The 20,521-nt window shown below is 36.2% G+C and overlaps 1 protein-coding gene across 17 annotated transcripts in view; it reads right to left on the reverse strand.

The window, feature by feature from the left end:
• Positions 1-20,521, reverse strand: part of Pam (peptidylglycine alpha-amidating monooxygenase) — a 226,333-nt gene that overhangs the window by 23,295 nt on the left and 182,517 nt on the right. For all 17 annotated transcript variants that reach the window (XM_023562264.2, XM_063245522.1, XM_063245517.1 and 14 more), the window contains 2 exons: positions 12,611-12,740; positions 250-366 (listed from right to left, as the gene is read on the reverse strand). In XM_023562264.2, the coding sequence (XP_023418032.2) occupies positions 250-366; positions 12,611-12,740 (247 nt within the window). The remainder of the gene's footprint in view (positions 1-249; positions 367-12,610; positions 12,741-20,521) is intronic.

Genomic DNA, 20,521 nt, shown 5'->3' on the forward strand with positions numbered 1-20,521 from the left:
CATAGAAATTACTCAAAAAATGACACACAAATGGCTAATGGCTATCTGCCCATAATTTTTTAAGGTTCACAAATTATTCTAATATTTAATTATGACTTAGAAACACCTATCCAAAAAATGAAAGATGGAATAGCCAAATTAGTTTCTTACTCTCTTAAAAGAATAGTTGTATGATATACTTTTTCAAGACTCAGTGACAAAATTTATATTACCAATATACATAGCACAAGTCTAAGTGATTTAACTCACAGGTTTTTTCCACTGGATCGGAGTACTGCAGCATTATTTGGATCTATAACAAGAATGGTATCGTCTTCTATTGGCCCAAGTCCTCTTTGTTGGTAAACAAACTTGCTGTCAAAGGAACTAAATAAAATACATTACAATGGACAATCAGAAAATTCAGTAAACTTGAGAAATATAGTCTACTCACTTTTCCCAGTTTAGCCTCCCACCCAAAAAATAAAAATAAAAAACAGCCTGAGACATAGTTGACTTTCTATCAGTATATTGTGTAGATATTAGGGCTTTCCATGGAGCTTCCACACTGGCTTTTCTGGAAAATGCAATCTCATATCTAATAGCCTACAATCTTCATTTTCCAAAGATCCTCAACTAACTCATGTGCATGGTAGATTCTGAAAAACACTGATCCAGAGCCTCTAAAGTAGCTAGAAGTTTTGAAAATTCTTTGTCTTTTATAGTTCAATTGATATTTTCTTCCCAATTAAAAAAAGAAATCTCACTTATTTGATCTTCCCCATAAGGATAATGATATTGGGAAAATAAGGACCCAAGGCATGTGTCACTGTGTTTTCCATAGATGCAACATGTGAACACAGATCTAAGGAGAGACACAGAATGTTCAAAATAAACACAAAAACAGGAACTTACTCTTAAAACAAAAATATGTCGAGAAACTCCAAACTTTTTTGCATCATAGCTTTTCTCTAAGTACAAAATGGACAACAATTGAATATTAAGTTTAAAAATGAAAATGACTATGTCAATTTCTGCTTTTTAACTCAGTACATTTTAGATTATTGTAAATTTAAAATATATGTACTTAATATTGTATATTATTAACTCAATAAGTAAACATAGCAATATGTTTGTTCCTTAAATTGATAATTAAGAAATTTTGCTATTTCAATTCCTATTTGAGGATTACACAGTCCTTATGCTTGCAGCATACACCCCAAGACTTTAGAGGATGCCTACAACCACACAAAACACCAAACTTGTCTATATACTCTTCCCTTTTCCTAGACACACTACATTAGTCAGCTTTTTATTGCTGTGAACAATTACTTAGAAAAACCACTTAGAAGAGGAAATATTTATTCTGGCTCATGGTTTCAAAGGTTTCAGTCCACAGTCAAGCGATCCCAAGGCAGAATCATGCTGGGTGAAAGGCAGCATGGAGAGGACTGCTCAACTCATGGATCCAGGAAGAAGAGAGCAGGCAAAGATCCAAAGAAGAAGGGATAGGGATCAGAGAGAGTCACCAAGGTCATATCCCCGTGAGCCAACCAGACACACCCACAAGTACACTTTACTGATCTGCTAGACTTCTCTCAAGCAGATAAAAATGACAATGTAGATTACCTATGACCTACATCTATGATAACATTTCAGGCATCAGTTAGGCACAGTAAGAGATTAGCAACCTTACTTATAAAACAAAGCAAAACATTATTAACTCGAATGGCAGCATCCCTACTCTTGAGTTTTGGCAAAACGTCAGTAAAATAAGACTGAATACGAACACAGGCACTGTGAAACCTCAGGTCAGTCCAGAGATGCCTGCTGAGTGAATATTGGATGGGTAGTAGATGTTATGGGCAAAGGGGTGAATCACATGCCCGAAAGGTGGGAGGTATTTTATCATGCGCCACAAAACACCACACATCAAAATGTGTTAATTATTTATTTCTGGAATTTTTTATTTCATATTTTCACACTATGGTTGGTGTAGTAACCATGGAAAGTGAAATCACAAATAAGCGGGAATGACTGTATATGTTAATGAGACACATGGAGAAGATAAGCAACAAGTAACCAATTTATATTTTCAAAAACATGTATTAGATGGTCATACAGTTAAGTGTGAAAATTCATAGAATATAAATATGCATATTTTCCGGTGAGATATTTTAATGAATGATCAACAAAGACTTCTGTAAAATAGGATGTCCTCTACAACATTGAGAAGAGCTGTGAAAAATTGTTAATATTTTGTGGTTCCACTGTATGAACAAAGAAGAACCTGAATAACATTAAATATCTACTGAGATATATTTACAATTTGGGAAGGTGACAGGCTGCTCATATCTGAAACTCATCCAGTAGGAAAACACAAAAAAAGTATATTTTTTTCTCTTGCCAATAAAAGTATTCATCACACAATTATCTCAGTTTCTTAAATACTAGTCTTCAGGGTGTATTCTTCCTGAAAGACAACAGCAAGTCCCTGAAGGCGTTCTTATTAATGATGCATTCAGCTGAGCACAAAATATTGTTTCAGCTTTGTCAACCTAAAACTTAAGTAAAACTGTTTACCTAAGCTATTTCATGCAGTTAAAACCACATGGTGGTATCCAGAAAAATATATATAAATTTATGAAATGGAAGTAAATCTGATGAAATAGCTCTAAGACATTCGTAAGATATTCATGGAATCTTTGTTAAACTGAAATGTAAAATTTTGTTAGATAGAAAGCGATGTAAGGATACAGAAGGTATTAGGAAATCAGGAGAGACGGGTATGTACAGGGCAAATAGGCACTCAGTCACTGCTGCCACTGTGAACAGCAAGGAATTTTCCTGTACCTGAAATTATTATGATATGTTATTGAAGTATTTCTCTGTTAAACACAAGGTACTGGATTAACCATTTTTTAAACTTCATTATGACACTGAGTAACTAAAGTTTAGCACATCGAGAAAGCATGTTCTAAGTTTCACATTTATGCAGTACAGACTGACGACTTTTAATTCCCCTCTCCTCTACTGGGTATTAAACTTTGGGCCTTGGAAGCTTAGCAAGTCTCCTAGTACTACATGCCCAGCAATCTTTGAAAATTTTATTTTTATTTTGCCAAACTGCCTAGGTTGGGGTCAAATCTAAAATCTTCACGTCCTGAGTGGTTGGAATCACAGGCGTGAATCACCGTGCTGGTCAACAGCTTGTCTGAGGTTTACGGTTTCTATTTCTCATTATTCAGAAACATTTCAGTGCTCTGGAAAGGCATAATAGCTATCTAGATAATGTGAAAATTATGCTTCCCTTAATTACTAGGTATTATAATCTTTTTCCTTTGTTATTAAAAGGAAATTGTCATTGCAATAATTGTAGACTCCCATGTAGCTTTAAGAAACACCACACAGATCTTCTGTGTACACTTCACCCAGTTTCTCCGGGTGGTAGTCTTCTATAGAACTGTATACAGTAGCACAGCTAAGATACTGATAATGATAAAATCTACTGTTCATATTTATATTTCCCTTTCCTTTTATATCTTAAAAGTTTTCATTGATTCTTAGTTTGTGTGGTCATGGAATATACTTATGCATTACTTTCCTAGTTCACCCCGCCCTAAGATTTAGTAACATAGAAAATTAACAAATCCTCATAATACTTACTGAATGCCATCTCCTTTATATGCAAACAGGGTTTCCACTCATCAGTGACAGCTAACAATTGTGGCACCCCAGGGGGAGTGCTGCATATCCTCAAACCCAAGGCATACTAGACCTCTGCACACTTAATGCTCTGTTTTCTCTGAAGAACAATGAAATATATAGGAAGCCAGATATATTTACCTGTTTCTAGTTTCTCTACAAATTCTCTAAGGTAGCTGTGTCCTTCCTCTGTCTTGCTCTTTAGACACTTAAATATTCACCATTAATCCTAAGTATCTGGTCAAATTGTTTTAGGAAAAAAAAAAGAATCATTCCTACAAATTACAGAAAGGGGATCGCCAGTCTCCCCAGGAACATGCAATGAAATTGTATAATTTAAACCGTTTCTTAGAGCTCTGGTTTCTATGGACACTCACATATTTAAAAATATAAATATTACATATTGGCAACCACGTAAGATCAGAGTCACAGACCCAAGGGTCTCGGTTTGGCTTCCGAGAAAAACAAAAACAATGTAAAGGAAGGGATAAATTATCTGGGCCCCCAGTTCTGTGTCATTGAGGTCAAAGGAAAACATTGCGGTTGATGAACAGGAAAGTGAAGAGTACTCTTTACTAGTGCTATTGTTTTGTTTTGCTCATTAATGAATCAAGAAAAAACAATTTATCAAGTAATTAGCGTTCTGTGTTCACAGACAGTACGTATGTGGGCATCCACACCTATAGTCTAGAAATTTCAATTTTTTTCTAGTGGTAATAAATAACAAGATGAGCTAATTTGAAGCTTGTCAAATTTTATTTCATTATCTACTTTTTGGTTTTTTACTAGTGAATTATGAAATAATAAATGAAGAAACTGATAATAAAGTTAGGGAGTAAACATATTAGATCTTACAATCACAAACTTGATCCATAGGAAACATCAGATTTCTCAACTTACCAAGATACATATTTCCCAGTATGTTGTTATGATGTAAACAATTAAACAATTATATTTAGTTTGCTAGCCTAAATTACACTCATGTCATCTTTATATAAAAAAGGCATTTTATATATTGTATAAAACTAGCCACCATATCTTTATGATTATGCACATTACTATTATCAATCTTCCCCTGTGTCTTCTAGGGGTCTAGTGAGTAAGTTTGTACTGACTGGAATCTATTCATGTAGCTACACTCCCTTAAAACAAAGAAAAAATGACATAAAGGAAATAATATAACAAAACAAAAATTAGCGAGAAGACACTATTTATTTTTGTCTTTTTCATTTTTTTATCGGTACCAGGGATCAAACTCACAACCGTCTGCTTGCAAGGCAGGCACTTATGCCGCTGAGCTAAATCCCCAGCCCCAGAGAAGACACTATTAAAACCACTTAAATATATTAATTTACCTTAGCAACGTAAGTAACAGATAAGAAAACACAGAATTCTTAGGAAGAATATAAGTTTAAAGGAATTAACCACAACGCAACTGACATGATCCTGTCATTAAAATCTTTGTGATGCCCCTTAACAGATGCCTATATGTTAAAAGTGGCAGCATCAAGCGACATTCAGTCACTCAACTGATTTGATCATCTGGTCCTAATTCTTTCATTTGAGATGGCTGGTGTTTCTAGAACTAATGGATGGTCCCTGGTGCTACACAGGGCAAACAATGAAACATGTCGATTTTTTTTCTTAAATAAGAAAATCCACTCCCTCCACACACATGCACACATGCACCAAATCTGCCAAAAAAAGTAGCAAAAAGAAAGGTAACCCTTGAACAGTTCACAAATGGATGTCAGATTACAGAGCTGCATACACTGTTGCTATAGCAAACTGCTTATTTAGTGTTCTAAAGCAGCTACCCCACACTATAAACTATAGAGAGGTCTTTATTTCAACCACATTTAACTTTTTACAGGATATAATAATACCCTGCACGTTCACACAGTGCCTCGAGCGCTGATGATTTTTATTTGCTTCTCTGAAAAAGAAAGAGCCGGCTGAGGCCTATGGGCTGGAATTCATCTTTATTTTAGCAGTTTGAATTCCTCATTAATGATTTTGCACATTAGCAGCTAATCAAACAGTTTAAATAAGACTGAGAAGAAATGCTTTGCTATATTCACACGCACAAAAAGAGCTAGACTAAAGAGAAAATAAACTTTGGTGCCATCAATCAAAATTAAGGGAATGCAAAATAATAGCAACAGAAGAAAGAAATAAAATATAATGTTGTAATTATATAAATTAGGAAGCTAAAGAACAAGCCATAAGTTTCCATGTGTGAAAATAAAGTGTATCTTCAATGTTAGGAAAGCAAAAACATAAAGAATCCAGATACTTCAAGTGGGATATAGTTTAGTATTTTTTTAAAACACTTACTTCGGAGTACATATACATATTGCAAAACTAAAATCCCTGAGATGAGGAAACTAGAAAGACTGACCAAGTCAGTATGACTGTTTAGTGTCTGATGGGCCTCGCCTTACAGACACTCCAAATAGGATGGAGAGAACAGAGAACAAAATATAACACAGGCTCTGGGTTCCCTTCAATCACTAAGGCCACCAGGAACAAGTCTTAACTAAGTACATTTTGTTATTCAACAGTATGAGGGAATTATTAAAGGTTTCATTTAGACAAAGAAACAAAATCAGGCCATTCACAGCTCTTGATGCAAGTCTTAAAGCTAGGAAACTGAAAGCAAGATTCAACTCTAGGTCTCTTGTCTTTTAAATATGTGGTTTTCACTCACTAACATTCTCATTAGACTGGAGAAGCTCTCTAATTCAAATGCAATGCATTAAAGCAGAAGACAGGAACAGTAGTAAACTAAACAAGAGGGACTAAGGAAACTGCCATGAAAGGGGAGTAAATGGCTTAAACTAGGTATAAAAAAACAGTAAGAGAAAGGGTGCAGTCTATAATTTTTCTATTGTACTCAGTTTTCCTTGCGATATAGACAGTAGGTAATCCTTCGGTCACTTTGACTTCTGTGTTGCAGGCCAAATTAAATCTTAAGATATGAAAAATTGTATACGTGGAGACAGAATTCTTAACTGAGACTCCAGAAAACTGGTGAGCCAAACTTTGAACTCATTTTTTTTTTTAGGTTAAGAATAATATGACTTATAAAACAATAGATATAGGCAAAATTCTACAAAAGATTGATAAAAGGATGGTTTGTGAGTTATCTGAAAGAGTCCATCAAGAACACAAATTTCTCATGAACTATTCACATTTTATAAACAACATTGATAAAGACATGAAAGACATGCTTATCAAACAGACCTAATTCAAGGACAGGAAGGACAGCTCATTCTCTGTTAATTCAGATTAAAAATGACATCTGTAAATTGGAAAAATGTTAAATCAATAAAGTGAAACACAAAGTCTTAACTTCAATGTCTTAGAAACACTGCATGAATATAAATTTTTAGTAAAAACTTCCACATAATCTCATGGAATATATTTGAGTATTTTAATGTTATAAATTCAATATAAGGCAACACAGTGATACAACTGCTGAAAAATGAATACAGTTCTTTTATACTACTAGATATCAAGAGACTAATTACTTCATCAATGAGATATAGGATATGAGGTATTGTGGGTACTTATAAGCCAAACATAAGGAAATCCTGAGACCAAAGTGCCTTCAGACGAAAGTAATCGTGTCTGTATGAAGACTTGTTAAAGACATGAGAAATATTCAATCTATAGAAGTTTTTTTTAAAAAAATGAAAATATAATTGATATGGAAAAATAGGAGCAAATTCATTTGAATTATTGTTATGAGGGTGGACTCAGACTTGAGTTCAACACAATTAAGAACTTTATAACATCTAGACAGGACTTACAATCAGACAGCGCGTTCATATGTAGGGAACTGCTTGGTAATGAAAATGTTTAAGCACAGAATAAATATTCAAGATGCAGTAGAAAGATGCGCATGCTGGGCAAGAAGACTCTCTGGGGACATTTGCTGGGCAATGGGCATCATCATCCCATGTGTATGAGTGAGACCTCAGCGTCTCACTGGTGATCCCCTATTCTAAACCCCACTGTCAGCCATTTGCTCGCTATGAATTTAATCTCCTATTTCAGAGGTAGAACAAAAGACAGGCCAAGCCAAAGAGTGGATTTCATTCTTCTGTTCACAGTGATTGGCTCAAGCATAGAGAAGATAACTAAGAAGGAATGCCACGAAAACTCAACTTAAGAATTTTCTGTTGACACATCAGGGATTATAGACTGTATCTTCTGTGAAATTAGTGTGATAAGGTGACTCTCAACTTTGGAAGAACAGCTTATTTAAGGCTTGGAAACAGAGCAACCAGGAGAAAACGAATTGAAAAACTGATTTTGGGGATGGTGTTTGGGATACTGAATCTCTCAAAGTTTTCATTTATACAAAGTAATGAAATTTCTCTTTCTTTAGACTAGTTTGCATTGGGTTTTCCCTGCTACTGGTTAGAGAATGAGGATAACAACTCCCAAGGTCCCTTCCAACTCCAAGTGAAGAAATGACTAATGATGTGTGGTACTAACAATTAGGGGTGAGACTCAGAGTTTAATTAAGTGGGTATGTGATGGGAGTTCTGCTTGGTAAGTCCTAACCATAGCAGCGAGCCTTTGATGATGGTGGTGATTTTAAGACAGAGACCCAAGAACAGCTGTTACTGAGAGAAGAGCTACCCAGCTCCTGCTGGGAGGCATTTAAAGATTAAAGAGCTTTAGCTGCCATGCTGCCCTAACATCAGGGCAGACAAGAGGTTCTTTAAAGTTTCATTAATCCCTGCTGGCAATAGGCATTTCCTAAGTTCTGCTAGAAGAAAATTCTTACAGTAGTCATATTGAGGAAAGGGACACACAAAAGAAAAATGGAAATCAGATCGAGAAAGGAAGTGATCATTTTTCAGAGGTTCAGTGATTTATTATTATTATGATTAGTATTATATTAGTGACCACCGTCACGTAGTATGGTTAAGCAGAAAGTAAAAACTGATCTGTCTTTTCAGGTACAGCTAATAGTGAAGAGTAGCTGTACTTATAAAGACAGTTGATGCAATGATACCAATGGAGCTCTGGGTCGTGAATATTAACCAGGGATTATTATTAACCTCAAGTGCTGCTTTGTACACAAAAGAACTGACCATCTGAGAAGGATGTGATAGAGAGAGTTTAAGTGTGATTCACAGCAGGTCCCTGCCTAATGGAACTTAGAATTTTGTGAACTTGAGAACTAGAATGGGAACGAGTACCAGGAAAATTACCCTAGTATTTCCCTCTTCTATCCAGAGGGTAGCAATGTGGATGTGATTTCTACCTCGTCGTTAATTTCTATTGTCTCATCTGTACATCATAAATTATAGAGAAAGATATCTTTTTCTTTGCATAGTCCTTGGAATTTTTAATGGGGAGGAAAAACTATGTACTTTATTTAGTTTACATCATGTGGCCTGTAAGTGGTAACTTGGTTCATGAACACTTTCGTTTTTGAACAATTTGTTTTCTAAACAAAAGCACTTGGCAGAATTTTGTTTTTGTCTGCAAACTCCACATTGGCTGACAAACAGGACCACAGCCACCTTCCCTACTCAAACACAAACATGGCCATCTTTTCCAAAATGGTGAAGCCAACCAAATCCAGGAGGTGAGGCGCCACTCTATATGCAGGACGATTATGCAGGAGGATGATTCAAAGAACAGAGGCAAATGCAATCTTTTCTTTGAACAAATGTTTTCCTCTTTTTTTTAATGATCACAAAGTAATATACTGCTAATTCTCTTCAGAAATAATGAAGCAGAGAGTTGGAAACAGATCTGAAGTCTAGAAAAGACTTTTAAAACCTCTTGTAAAGGCAGCTGGAAGCCAACACCAGAAGAGGTGAGAGGAGGCACAGAAGGAACATTTACATGTAAGAGATAAAGATGAAGGAGAAAGAAGAAAGAGTCAATGAGCAAAATCGGCGGTTTTCTCTGAAGTCTTGCGCCTTCATCAGCAATGGGTGGTTGACGCAGGGAAACGTATCAGGGCTTTGGTAATAAAACCAGAATCTATGTCCACAAAGTACTGAAAGCTACATGCCAGGAAAAATGCGGCTGTGCAGGTAGGACTGCCATGCGGGCCACAGAAAATGTGCCTCTGTGGCTCCTGTTTCTTACTTCGGTGTCACCTCCTACCCCAAGCTAGAATTTACTGATCGCTTTTTTCTAGTGAACCATTTCAGCCTCCGCAGTTTAGCTAGAATAAGCACCACATTCAAACCGAAATTTGGACTTTGTCCAGTTTAGCTTTAACCAGCTGAAACACTATCAATGGGAGAAAATGATGCTGTAATTTTCTTTTCTGGTAAAATGTGGGCAGAAAATGTAGCAATATTATTAAAATGAAGAACAAGCTACAATGAATAGTAATAGTTTCCTTTTTAAAGCACTTGTTAAAATACCATTAGATGCTCAATAACAACTACAATGATGTAAAAGCGATGTATAAGTGGAATGCTGAGTTCGATTGTTTGCTTTGAACTCCAAAGTGATGTCTTTCTCAGATTCCACTTGCAAGTCTGGCACCTAGAAAGGACACTTAAAGCTGTAACAAAGCTACCAGTCTATTTTGAAACACTGATTGAATTCCATGTTCAGTTGCACAAAGAAAACTATATATATGTACATGTATGTAACAGTTAGCTTAATCAACATCTCTCAAAACAGAGGAAACACAACTGAACTATACATGTAGAGTCTCAAATTTCTGCATGAAGCCCTGTACTTGCATGAAAGAAGAGTCATTAGACTTAACAGTATTTTAAATTTTAACTTTACACGCAAACCTGTACGAAAAGAAATGAATAAATAGATATTCATTTCTCAGGAGAATTAAAATAAGCTGCTAAATTTTGGAGCAAATGAAAAATTCAATCACCTTAATGTGCTTACAATCCTCAAGGCAGTTAACTATGCCAACCGTGGAGTTATTTACAAAGGACCCGAAGCCTGGCTTTTCTACTTACTAATGGGATATTGGGCAAAATGATTTGTTTTTCATCTGTAAAATGTGACTGATGATGGTTACAAGACTGCCTGTGAGGTAATTTATATAAACATTTAGAACACTGGTAAACTCACAGTAAATACTCAATAAACTGTATGAAAATTCACTAAGAAGGTTGTGGAAGACAGAAGGAAAGATTATAAAGAGAAACCCAGAGGAAGAATGAGACTCTAGACATTCATCCTAATAGTGCTTTTAAGTCTTAAGAGCGCACAAGAAGGGCAAATTTGAGCAATCAAATTAATCTACATGAAAATGCGAAGGCCAAGGTACCATTTGTACACCAAACTGCTGCAACCAGAAGGCTGCTACCAATATCATGTAATGACCTGAGAGAAAGGAAGAGAGCAATGGCCTTAGACATTCTGCATCCAGAACAGGACGAGAGCAAAGGGCTTTACCATAGGTCCCCCAGTAACCTTTCTTAGTTGATTATTTATTATGGTCACTCTCTTTGAAGTCTTGAAATGTTTCAACAGGTACTGAATGGACTAGTTTTAACATTTTTCCTATTAAGAAGAGAAGGTAATTTCAAGCAAAAGAGAGCAAAATGGTAAGCAGGCAGAGTTGCAGATTGTCAGGGCTTTCTTGCAGTAGGTGAGAATACTTCATTTTAAAGCACATCATGTCTTCTTTTCTGTTCATCATCACATACACCAGCCATCACAAACTTTTTAGAGACTAAGTGCCTAATCATAACCCAAGACTTCCTTATTTATCTCAAAGGGCCAACATGGCAATTAAATCTGAAATACTGAGTTTAAAAAAACAGCTCTATATTAACTTCTTTAGAAAAATAACTCTATTTTAACGTCTTTTGTCTTAGAGAAAAGCACAATAATACATATCATAGGTTTGCCATCAACGACATACAGCTATTAAGAGAACAAGTGTTTTTCTCATAAAAACCACTTTTATGAGAGCTGGGTGTGGTGATGCACACCTGTAATCCCCACATTTGGGAGGCAGAGGCTGGAGGATCATTGCAAGTTTGAGACCAGCCTGAGTTACAAAGTGAGCCCAAGGCCAGCCTGAACTGCATGGTGAGACCTGGCCTCAAAAGGACAAAAAAGACAAAAAAGACAAAAAAAAAAAAAAAAAAAAAAAAAAAAAAAATCGGAAATATTCCAGGTGATGAGGAAATGTAAGACATACATGTAAAAATGATTCTTTGAGGACAGCACAGAGAAAGAGTGAAATAAATGATCAAAGATATCGTGGTGTAGATCTGAGATGTCTCCCAAAGATCCAGTGTTGGGACCTTAGTGGCCAGCTGAGAAGCTGTTGGGAAGCTGATCTGATCCTGGGGGCTCTAATTTCATCGGGGGAGTAATCCATTGCTGGGAGGTGGAGCCTACTTAGATGGAGGTCAGGAGGGAGGCACAGGTAAGGGTATATTTTGTCCCTGGCCCCTTCTTGGTGCCCTCTCTCTCTCCCTCTTCCCTCCCTGGCTGTCTCCCCTCCCTCTCTCTCCCTCCTGAATGCTTGGCTCACCACAGCCTCCCCACCAGGGTTCCTGCCTCTCTAAGGCTCAGAAACTTGGAGTCAAGTGACATGGGCTGAACTCTCTGAAGCCATGAGCAAAAATAAATTCTTTCTCTTTTAAGTTGTTTTCTCCAGGTAGCTTCTCATACAGCAGAAAAGTTAACACTGACATATTACTACAGAATTAGAGAATCATCACTGAGCATATTATTAATGGATAATCCTGGAAATAGTTATCAATGGCTATGACGTCACATAAAGAAAGTCACCACCAGTTTTTATATAGTGGCAAAATACAAAATCAAAAGCAAAGTAAAACAAAACAGTCACAAAAGCAACTTAATAGTTCTCTCACTAATATTATTAATTTAGTGAAAACTGATAGACAATTTTACCATTTTTATTTAGGATTTTAAAAAAGTTACTTACTCTCCATCCCAGACATGATCACCTCTGTGGAAAATCACCAGGTTGTTATTGGGGTCCAGAGCAACCCCAGAAACTTGACCTGGTAACAAGTATATACCAGGCCAGTCTAGTGCCTCTTCTACATGGAAATCTAAAAGAAAAATCCATACATTTAGTGTAAAAACAAAAGCTAAGGCAAACACATATTCACAGTGAATATAAGACACTCATGCAGTAAGTCATGGGATGCAAAGACATTTTTTTAAAAAAATCAAGCCGTGCTCTCCATAAAATATACAACATGCACATGCCAAGAAGCTTTTTAAAATATGGAGTGAGTTACTGTGAACTTGTCTTGAGACAATCTGCTCATTGATTGTTGATAAGATGCCTATAAAGCCAGCAATTACTTAAGTTATCAAAGAGCCAATATGAAACTGTCACCTTCTGGAGAAGATTTTTTTTTTCTTTTTCTTTTTTTTGAACTGGTCATCAAACTAAGGACCTTGCACTTGCAAGGCAGGGGCTGCTGAACTAAATCCTCAGCCCTTGAGAAAATTCTTACTTTCTTGTAACTTACTTATTTTCTTACTGCCATATAACTTAATTCTTATAAGTTTGGAAAATATAGCAACATAAGTGGCATCACTGGAATATAAACCAAATGCAATAAATAGCGAGAACGAACAAGCAGCCCATCTCTCCATGTGTCTCTCTCAACCATCCTTTATGCCTCCTGCTCTGTCTGTAGTAAATTCCCAGTGCTCTTCAACAGACAACAGTTCTCATGATGAACTATTTCCTGATTATCCCCTGTGCAGGGAACTATGCATGACACCAATTTCATTTCACCTAGCTCCAGGGTTTCTGCAAAAATCGATGCTTTCTTTCTTTGTCTATCCTTTGCTGTTTCCTAACATGTGAAAAAGAAAACTCGACAAAGGCCTTGATTGAGTAAGTTTCAAGTTATTCTAATTTCTGATCAGCATGTCTTTGTCCTCACAGCACATCTGAGTTCCTTTCTATTATTCACTTTGATAAACACGCTCACACATAAACAGGTGCAGTGTAAGGAATACCAATAGTGATTGAGGATATATAATTTCGAGGATAACTATGAAAGCTACCATAACAGCGTCAATATTTCTTTCCCTCTTAAATGCTTCAGTGGAAGTGCTGAGTATAAGGCAGCAACCCAAGCCTGTATTTTGTTCCACCCTTTGAAGGATGCAGCAACATGCAGTGAAATCCTCGCAGACAAGCATTAAAGACTGTGCCCCAGAGGGTAGCACAGGGCTTGTATGAGTTGTTCCTGGTAATTTAGGAGGACACCCATGCGGGAATAAGTACTTTAAAATAATTCTATCAGTTATACAGAAGGGGAAAGTACCTTTTTATTCCAAACATTTTTACTTATGTACATTTAATCTTTTTCTATAATATAAACCAGCAAAACAGCATAACCAATGGGAATCCTAGACTAGTTCTACCAACAACCTTTGCTGAAGCATCTTTCACAAATAAATTCCTTAGGTGTCTTTTCTATAATGCACTATACTAGAATTTGGGAAGATGTAGAAATAAAAAGTGGCTTTTGGCCTTGATGAATAAGAAGGTTGAATAGTATAATAGACATAATTAAAAAGGAATGGGAGCCGGGTGTGGTGGCCCATGCCTATAATCCCAGCACCCTAAGCGGCTGAGGCAAGAGGATTGCAAGTTTACAAGCCTGGCAACTTAGTGACTTAGCAAGATTTTGTTGCAATAAAAAATAAAAACAACAAGCGCTAGGGATGCAGCTCAGGGTGAAGGTTCTGGGTGTAGCTTTAGTACGAAAAAAGTAAGGATAGAATATAACAAGAAAAAAATCACAACTAAATATTTATGGCACAAAACACTGCAGACACGCAGAAAGGGCCCCATCATCCTTACCAAGGTTTTGAGTTGGGATAGTGTGGGGTGTTAGTTTGCTTAGGTCTCCAAGAAGAGCCAACAGATGTGCCTGTACTTAAAGGTAAAGAGAGGAGGGACCCACTAAGTGTAGAAATAAACAGAGAATCTTCTATTCAGAAAGAATAAAGAGAGGATGTTTGCACTGCAGAATGTGTGTCAAGATGTTTAGAAATTTAGAGAGGAATCCTGTATATGTATGTGTGTGTCAGGTGGCTGATGGGGGCGTGTCAGTGGAGAAGTCAACCCCAAGATCAGCTTTGAACTTGGACAAGAAAATATTTTGTATTGCATACCACACAAAAGAGTATGGACTAAAGAATAAAACGTAGTTTTTAGCTGTGGTGTTTGGACCTATACTCTGATTAGTTCTAAGGCATATTTTATGAGCAGCAGTAAAACAGAGTCAGGGAATAATTTACTTTGGAACTATATTGGGGCACATGGGGGTTTCATTTTCACTCCCGTGTTTTGTGAAATTCCTTCCTGAGTCAGAGCATGGAGGCTGAGTTACAGCTGGCATGCCTGAACTGGCAAATAACCCTGGGCAGAACCCTGGAATGTGAATGAAGCTTTCAGATGAGTAACATCTATCATCTACCATACTTGCTTGTCGAAAAAGGAAAAGAGGCTGCAGATTGCTCCTACACACAACCGAAAGCCACTGAAGGTTTCTAAGAGTGGGGTGACACTGATGGGGTGAAAGTTAGATCTACAGAAAGGGTGTAGGTCTTAGACTTACAGATGTCTAGATAGATCAACAGATGGTAATTTTCCAAAAAAAAGGTCTTAAGTAGTTTACAGTTGTTTGATTCTTAGGTTGTACTTCACCCATGCTAATCTTAGCTATAGCTTGTTTGTTTATTAATCATCTTTCCACACTCACCAACTCCTGAAACTCCTGGGTAGACTCCAGGTGAAACTCAAAGCTCATGACAAGATATATACTTAACTGCATTTTTAGCTTCTTAGAGGCCAGCACCACAATTACACAGAATTTCTAGAGGGCAGAGATCAAATCTTATTCACTATTTCCTTACCAAGTCACCCAGGGGCTGGCCAAGCTGCAAACTCCAGCCTCTACTGGTGTACAGTGTCAACTAGCATTTACACACCCTACAGACTCATAATTCACTTGCATTACTTTTCACCCCTAGCACAGTGCTGATGACACTGTGTGGATACTTAATAAAAATGCAAATTAGCTAATTACTCTCATTAAAAAAACAGACACCTGTCATGGCCCCTGGAACTTTTCTATTCACTGATTCAACAACAGGTCTTGGGAATTAAGTGCTGATGAAAGTGCAGAGATAATAATTCTGAAAGAAAGCATGCAATGTCTAAAAACTGTATTGCTCTGGGGTCAAATATGAATTTCATAAAATACTGGAAATATTGTATAAATAATTGTAATGTCTCTTTGAATGCTCTTGCTTATGATAAGCTTCATTAAGTACTTGAAAAGCTTACAAAGCACTGAAACTGATTTTTTTAAGCTTATTTTCACCAATTTTAAAAACAACTATTTGTCACGTGAGAATTTTATTGGTTAGAACTTTTGCAAGAAGGGAAAGCAGCGTGAATATTTAGAATACATTTATTGAAACACATACTTTTGGCAAATTTTCAATACAGTAAAGGTGATGTATAAAAATGTATTAAGTTGAACATAAAAAACCTGGATTTTGTGTACCAAGTTGGAAAATTGTTATTTTTAACTTTATTTAACAATCTCTTTATATTTATTAAGATTACTTTGTGAAGTCTTCAGAACTTTCAAGATCTGTTACTGGGGGCTGTTGAAGCTGGAAATTGAACACATGTGCAGGGCTGTGGCATGGCTGGGGCATGGCCCACCAGCGAACAAAGAGATGCCTCAAAGGACAAGATAAGGCCACAGATGAGAACACCCGGCTCCAACCTCAGTTAACTAAATAAAGACTGTAGCTGCAGGCATTTCACTACAGAAATGGAATGCTATCTGGAGACTTTCTCCTAAGGTACTTCTCCTAAATTAATATAAGGTAGTTCTCCTAAATTCACAATCTGTTCCTTGGAAAAATCCTTAAACCACTCCCAAGGTCCTGCTTAGTTTCCTGCGTTTTCCACTCTAAGGCCTTCCTTGTTTGAAAAACTAAATATGGGCTGCCCAGAGATATTCCTTGTCTTCGACCCCAGAGTCTTGAACTCTCCTAGAGGTTTTGACCCTCCTGGAACCCTAAAATCATACCACTTGTCTCATTTATTTCAGCCTTCACATTTGTTTGGGAGACTGGGGATCTTGGCCAGGTCCCCATACTCTGTCTTTGTTTTGACCAGAAATTCTAGAATAATAAAAGAAGACTGGACTCATATTTTCTCTTGTGAATCTTGGCTCAGATAACTGACGTTTTTGCTTCTTGTCTCCATCTTTTTCTACATTAGGTAGTTGAGTTACTCCTTTTAAGAATAAATCATCAGCAATGAAGATAGCCATTTAGGACAGTAGTGTATGGAGACGAAATTAATACTGAGTTTTCTTCCCATCTTTGCTTATTACTACACGAGAATCACAGAATACAGCGTTATACTGAAATCATCCCTTGTCATTGTCTCATTTGAAAGGAATGAAACATATCGAGTCAGTCTTCAGACTCCAATACCAAGGCATTTATTTTCTAATCCCCTATTAAGGAAAATTTCAAATCTTCACCAAAGAATTTGTATGATAATATATAACTGGGTTCTATATTTAACAACATTTTCAGTAGTGAAGAAGTTAAAATGTCTAGTTCAAATTCCTCTTAACCTTAAAGAAGTGATTCAAAATATGACTAGTTAATGTATATTTATACTTTTCGCCTGAAATTTAAATAAAAATTTTCACACTTGACCTTGGGCAGCCATCCTTGACTCTAAATTCAGACGGTGAATGAAAGGATCCTTTCAAGCTTGACTGTCTACTTTTAAAAATGAGAATTTGAGAACATACTCGAGGGAAAGATACTTGAAAAACATTTATATGCTATTTCTAATGTATATGTATATACATATCAACTGTTAAGCTATTGAATCTGGTAATTTTGATAACAATTCATTATTTCTGGAAGATCATAAAAATGTGGAAAAAGACCTCTTAAGATTTTTAAATAGTCTTTTTCTGAGTGACATTTAACACCTTTTATAACAAGTATTTTTTAATGTTATAAAGAACCCTTGAATTCTTTGTAAATAAAAATGAAGATGAAGATATTGCCTCATATTGCCATGTTTTGAAAAAAAGTACTACTGCTAGAAAAAAATCAAACACTACTAAGCTTACATCAATAAATCACTAAAAGAATTATATACCTTTCCAAGAAAGAGATTAATGTTAACATTAGTGATCAATGCAACTTCCACATGAAATTATTAATAAGCATTTAAAAGGGCATTCATTTATCTGTGTTACACATGGAGAAACAGAGCTGAGTAAAGTTGAAAAAATATAATTTCAAACTCAGAATTTTTACTTAATTTCACTGTAACAAGGATTTTCACATTTAATTTAATGCTCAGGAAAAAGAGCCATATAAAGTCACCAGAACATTTCAACACAAGCAAAACGTGATAGCTGCTGTTTTTACACTTGAAAAATTTCATTCCAGGGAAGAAAGATGCTTTATTTTGGTCAGAGAAATGTTACTTATCAGAGGTGCCAGCAATAACTATAATTAACTAAAACTACAAGAAAAATATTTATATCAAAGTCAGAAAGGAAATAAGAATCAATTATAAAGTTTCATTTAATGGAAAAGTGAGAAAGAGGTAAGATATAACTAGGGGCACAAAAGCATTAGCAAAATTAAAGTCTCTTTAATTGCAAATGGCAATTTCTTCCTTTTCTTTTACCTTTTTTCTCTCTCTCTCTCTCTCATCTGTTTGTTTTCTTTCTAGACAAGGTCTCTCTGTGTAGTTCAGGCTCGACTTGAACTCATGCAGATCCTCCTGCCTCAACCTCCCAAGGGCTGGGATCACTATACTCAGTTGAAATTTTTATATTGCTCAAGCTGGATATGCATTCTGAATGAACCACCAGAGGTGATCCACACATGTAGTTGTTACAGTTGTAGACAGAGATGCTTGGGAGACAGGAGAGATTAACCTTCCTCTCTAACTGACTAATTTATATTTTTGTGACATGCAGAACAACAAAGTGATTAAAAGTCAAGCTTTAGGAAGGAGCTTGGCTGGCTTTGAGTCTTGGTCCTTTAAGGTGTGGCACTTTGGGGGTGAGAGTTAACATGTCTCAATATCTCCTTCTCTAATATGGATTTATAAATAGGGGTGTTGTGAGAGTTAAATGAGTTAATGCATCTAAACATTTAGTTCAAAGTATGAGCCGTCTATCTGTTTATTATTATTATTCACTTCTTTGGAGATGAAAATTTAGCCTTGTGCTATTTGTTTTTTTCTTTTTATTATTCTCTTTGCCAGAGATGAAAACTCAGCCAATTATCTTTCTTTTGGAACTCTGTAAGATTTTGAGAGGTAAGCATATGCCTGAAATATGTCATATGAGGGAAATTAAGCAATAGTTGTTCTTAGGAATTAATGAAGAACTCAGTGTATCATAAGAATAATTAAAGACCTTATGAGTCCTCTTACCTAATCAGAAGTATCCCTCAAATGCAAATATATTTTATGAAATCCAGAGGTTAACAATCTATGCTGAATCAGCCTTCCATATGCTGGTACACAGTCATGCAATGACACCTGCCAGCTCGAATAGCTATCTGTAATTTTTTTATTGATTTTTCAATAAGTCTAGCTTCAAGGATGTATCTAGTAAAAGACAGCTTAGATTTTATTGCTATTTTATTAATGTTATCTCAGTATTGATACTAAATTACTAATAGTATCAAATACATTATGTTCAGTACAGAAAGGAGTACATTTACTTCCTTGTTTCTCAAGTGGAATATCTTCACTATGTATCACTATATATCATGTATCATTTGCCATGTAACAAGGTAAGTCAGTGATCGGAGATTCAAAGAGCTACAAATTCTCATCTGATAGAACACTGCCAAACACTTTTTCAACTCAGTAATATACTGCAAGAAAATTCTCTCATGAATGATGCTTAAGATAAAGTATTATATATTACAGATTGGCATTTAGTTTTTGAGAATCTCAATCCAACATGACATTAAGTAACAATAATAACTGTAATTACTGTTGGTGTTACACATTTATTAAATTCTTTCTATGTGCCAAACATCATTCAAAATAGTATTCAGGTGTAATTGCATTTAACTCTCCTTTAAACCCTACTGGACAGTTACAACCTTCAGTTAATAGCCTAAACATTTAAAGTGAAACTCAGAGAATAATAATACAAATGTGCCAAGCAACTATAGAGTAAATGGTACAGTTGAGATTCAAGGCCTGGCAGTTGGCACCAGAGCTTGGATGGAGTCTGTCTGTTATATTATACCCCTGAAGTGGTTCACAGATTTTTATTTTGGGAAAATGCAGAATCGCTTGGGGGATGCTACGCTGTGTGTGCAGATATTTGTACTCTTAGAAATGCAATGAAAACAAAAGACTTAACCATCTTGCTTTGAAGAATGTGAAGGACTTCCTCAGGTATGGAAGCTGGAAGACGTCATTCTATTGAGCTCTTTATGCTGCTTAATACCCACTGATACCCAGCATGTCGACTTCCGGGAGAACACCGGACAGATATCAGCAGCTACGGAGGCTCTCTGAAAAACTCGGCTCAGAATTCAGGAATGGTGCCTATTTTGAGGCTAAATCTGGATTCTCACTGCTAATGTAGTCTTTTTTTTTTTTTTTTTTCTTTTTGTCTTTTTCATTTTTATCGGTACCAGGGATCGAACTCACGACTGCCTGCTTGCAAGGCAGGCGCTTATGCCTCTGAGCTAAATCTCCAGCCCCCACATCCAGATTTTTGATCTGATCCATTAAACACCATTGAGCTCTCAAAATCCAAAG

This window comes from Cavia porcellus, unplaced genomic scaffold, assembly GCF_034190915.1.
Source record: "Cavia porcellus strain 051 isolate PalLab524CR breed Dunkin Hartley unplaced genomic scaffold, mCavPor4.1 scaffold_2, whole genome shotgun sequence".
NCBI lineage: Eukaryota > Metazoa > Chordata > Mammalia > Rodentia > Caviidae > Cavia > Cavia porcellus.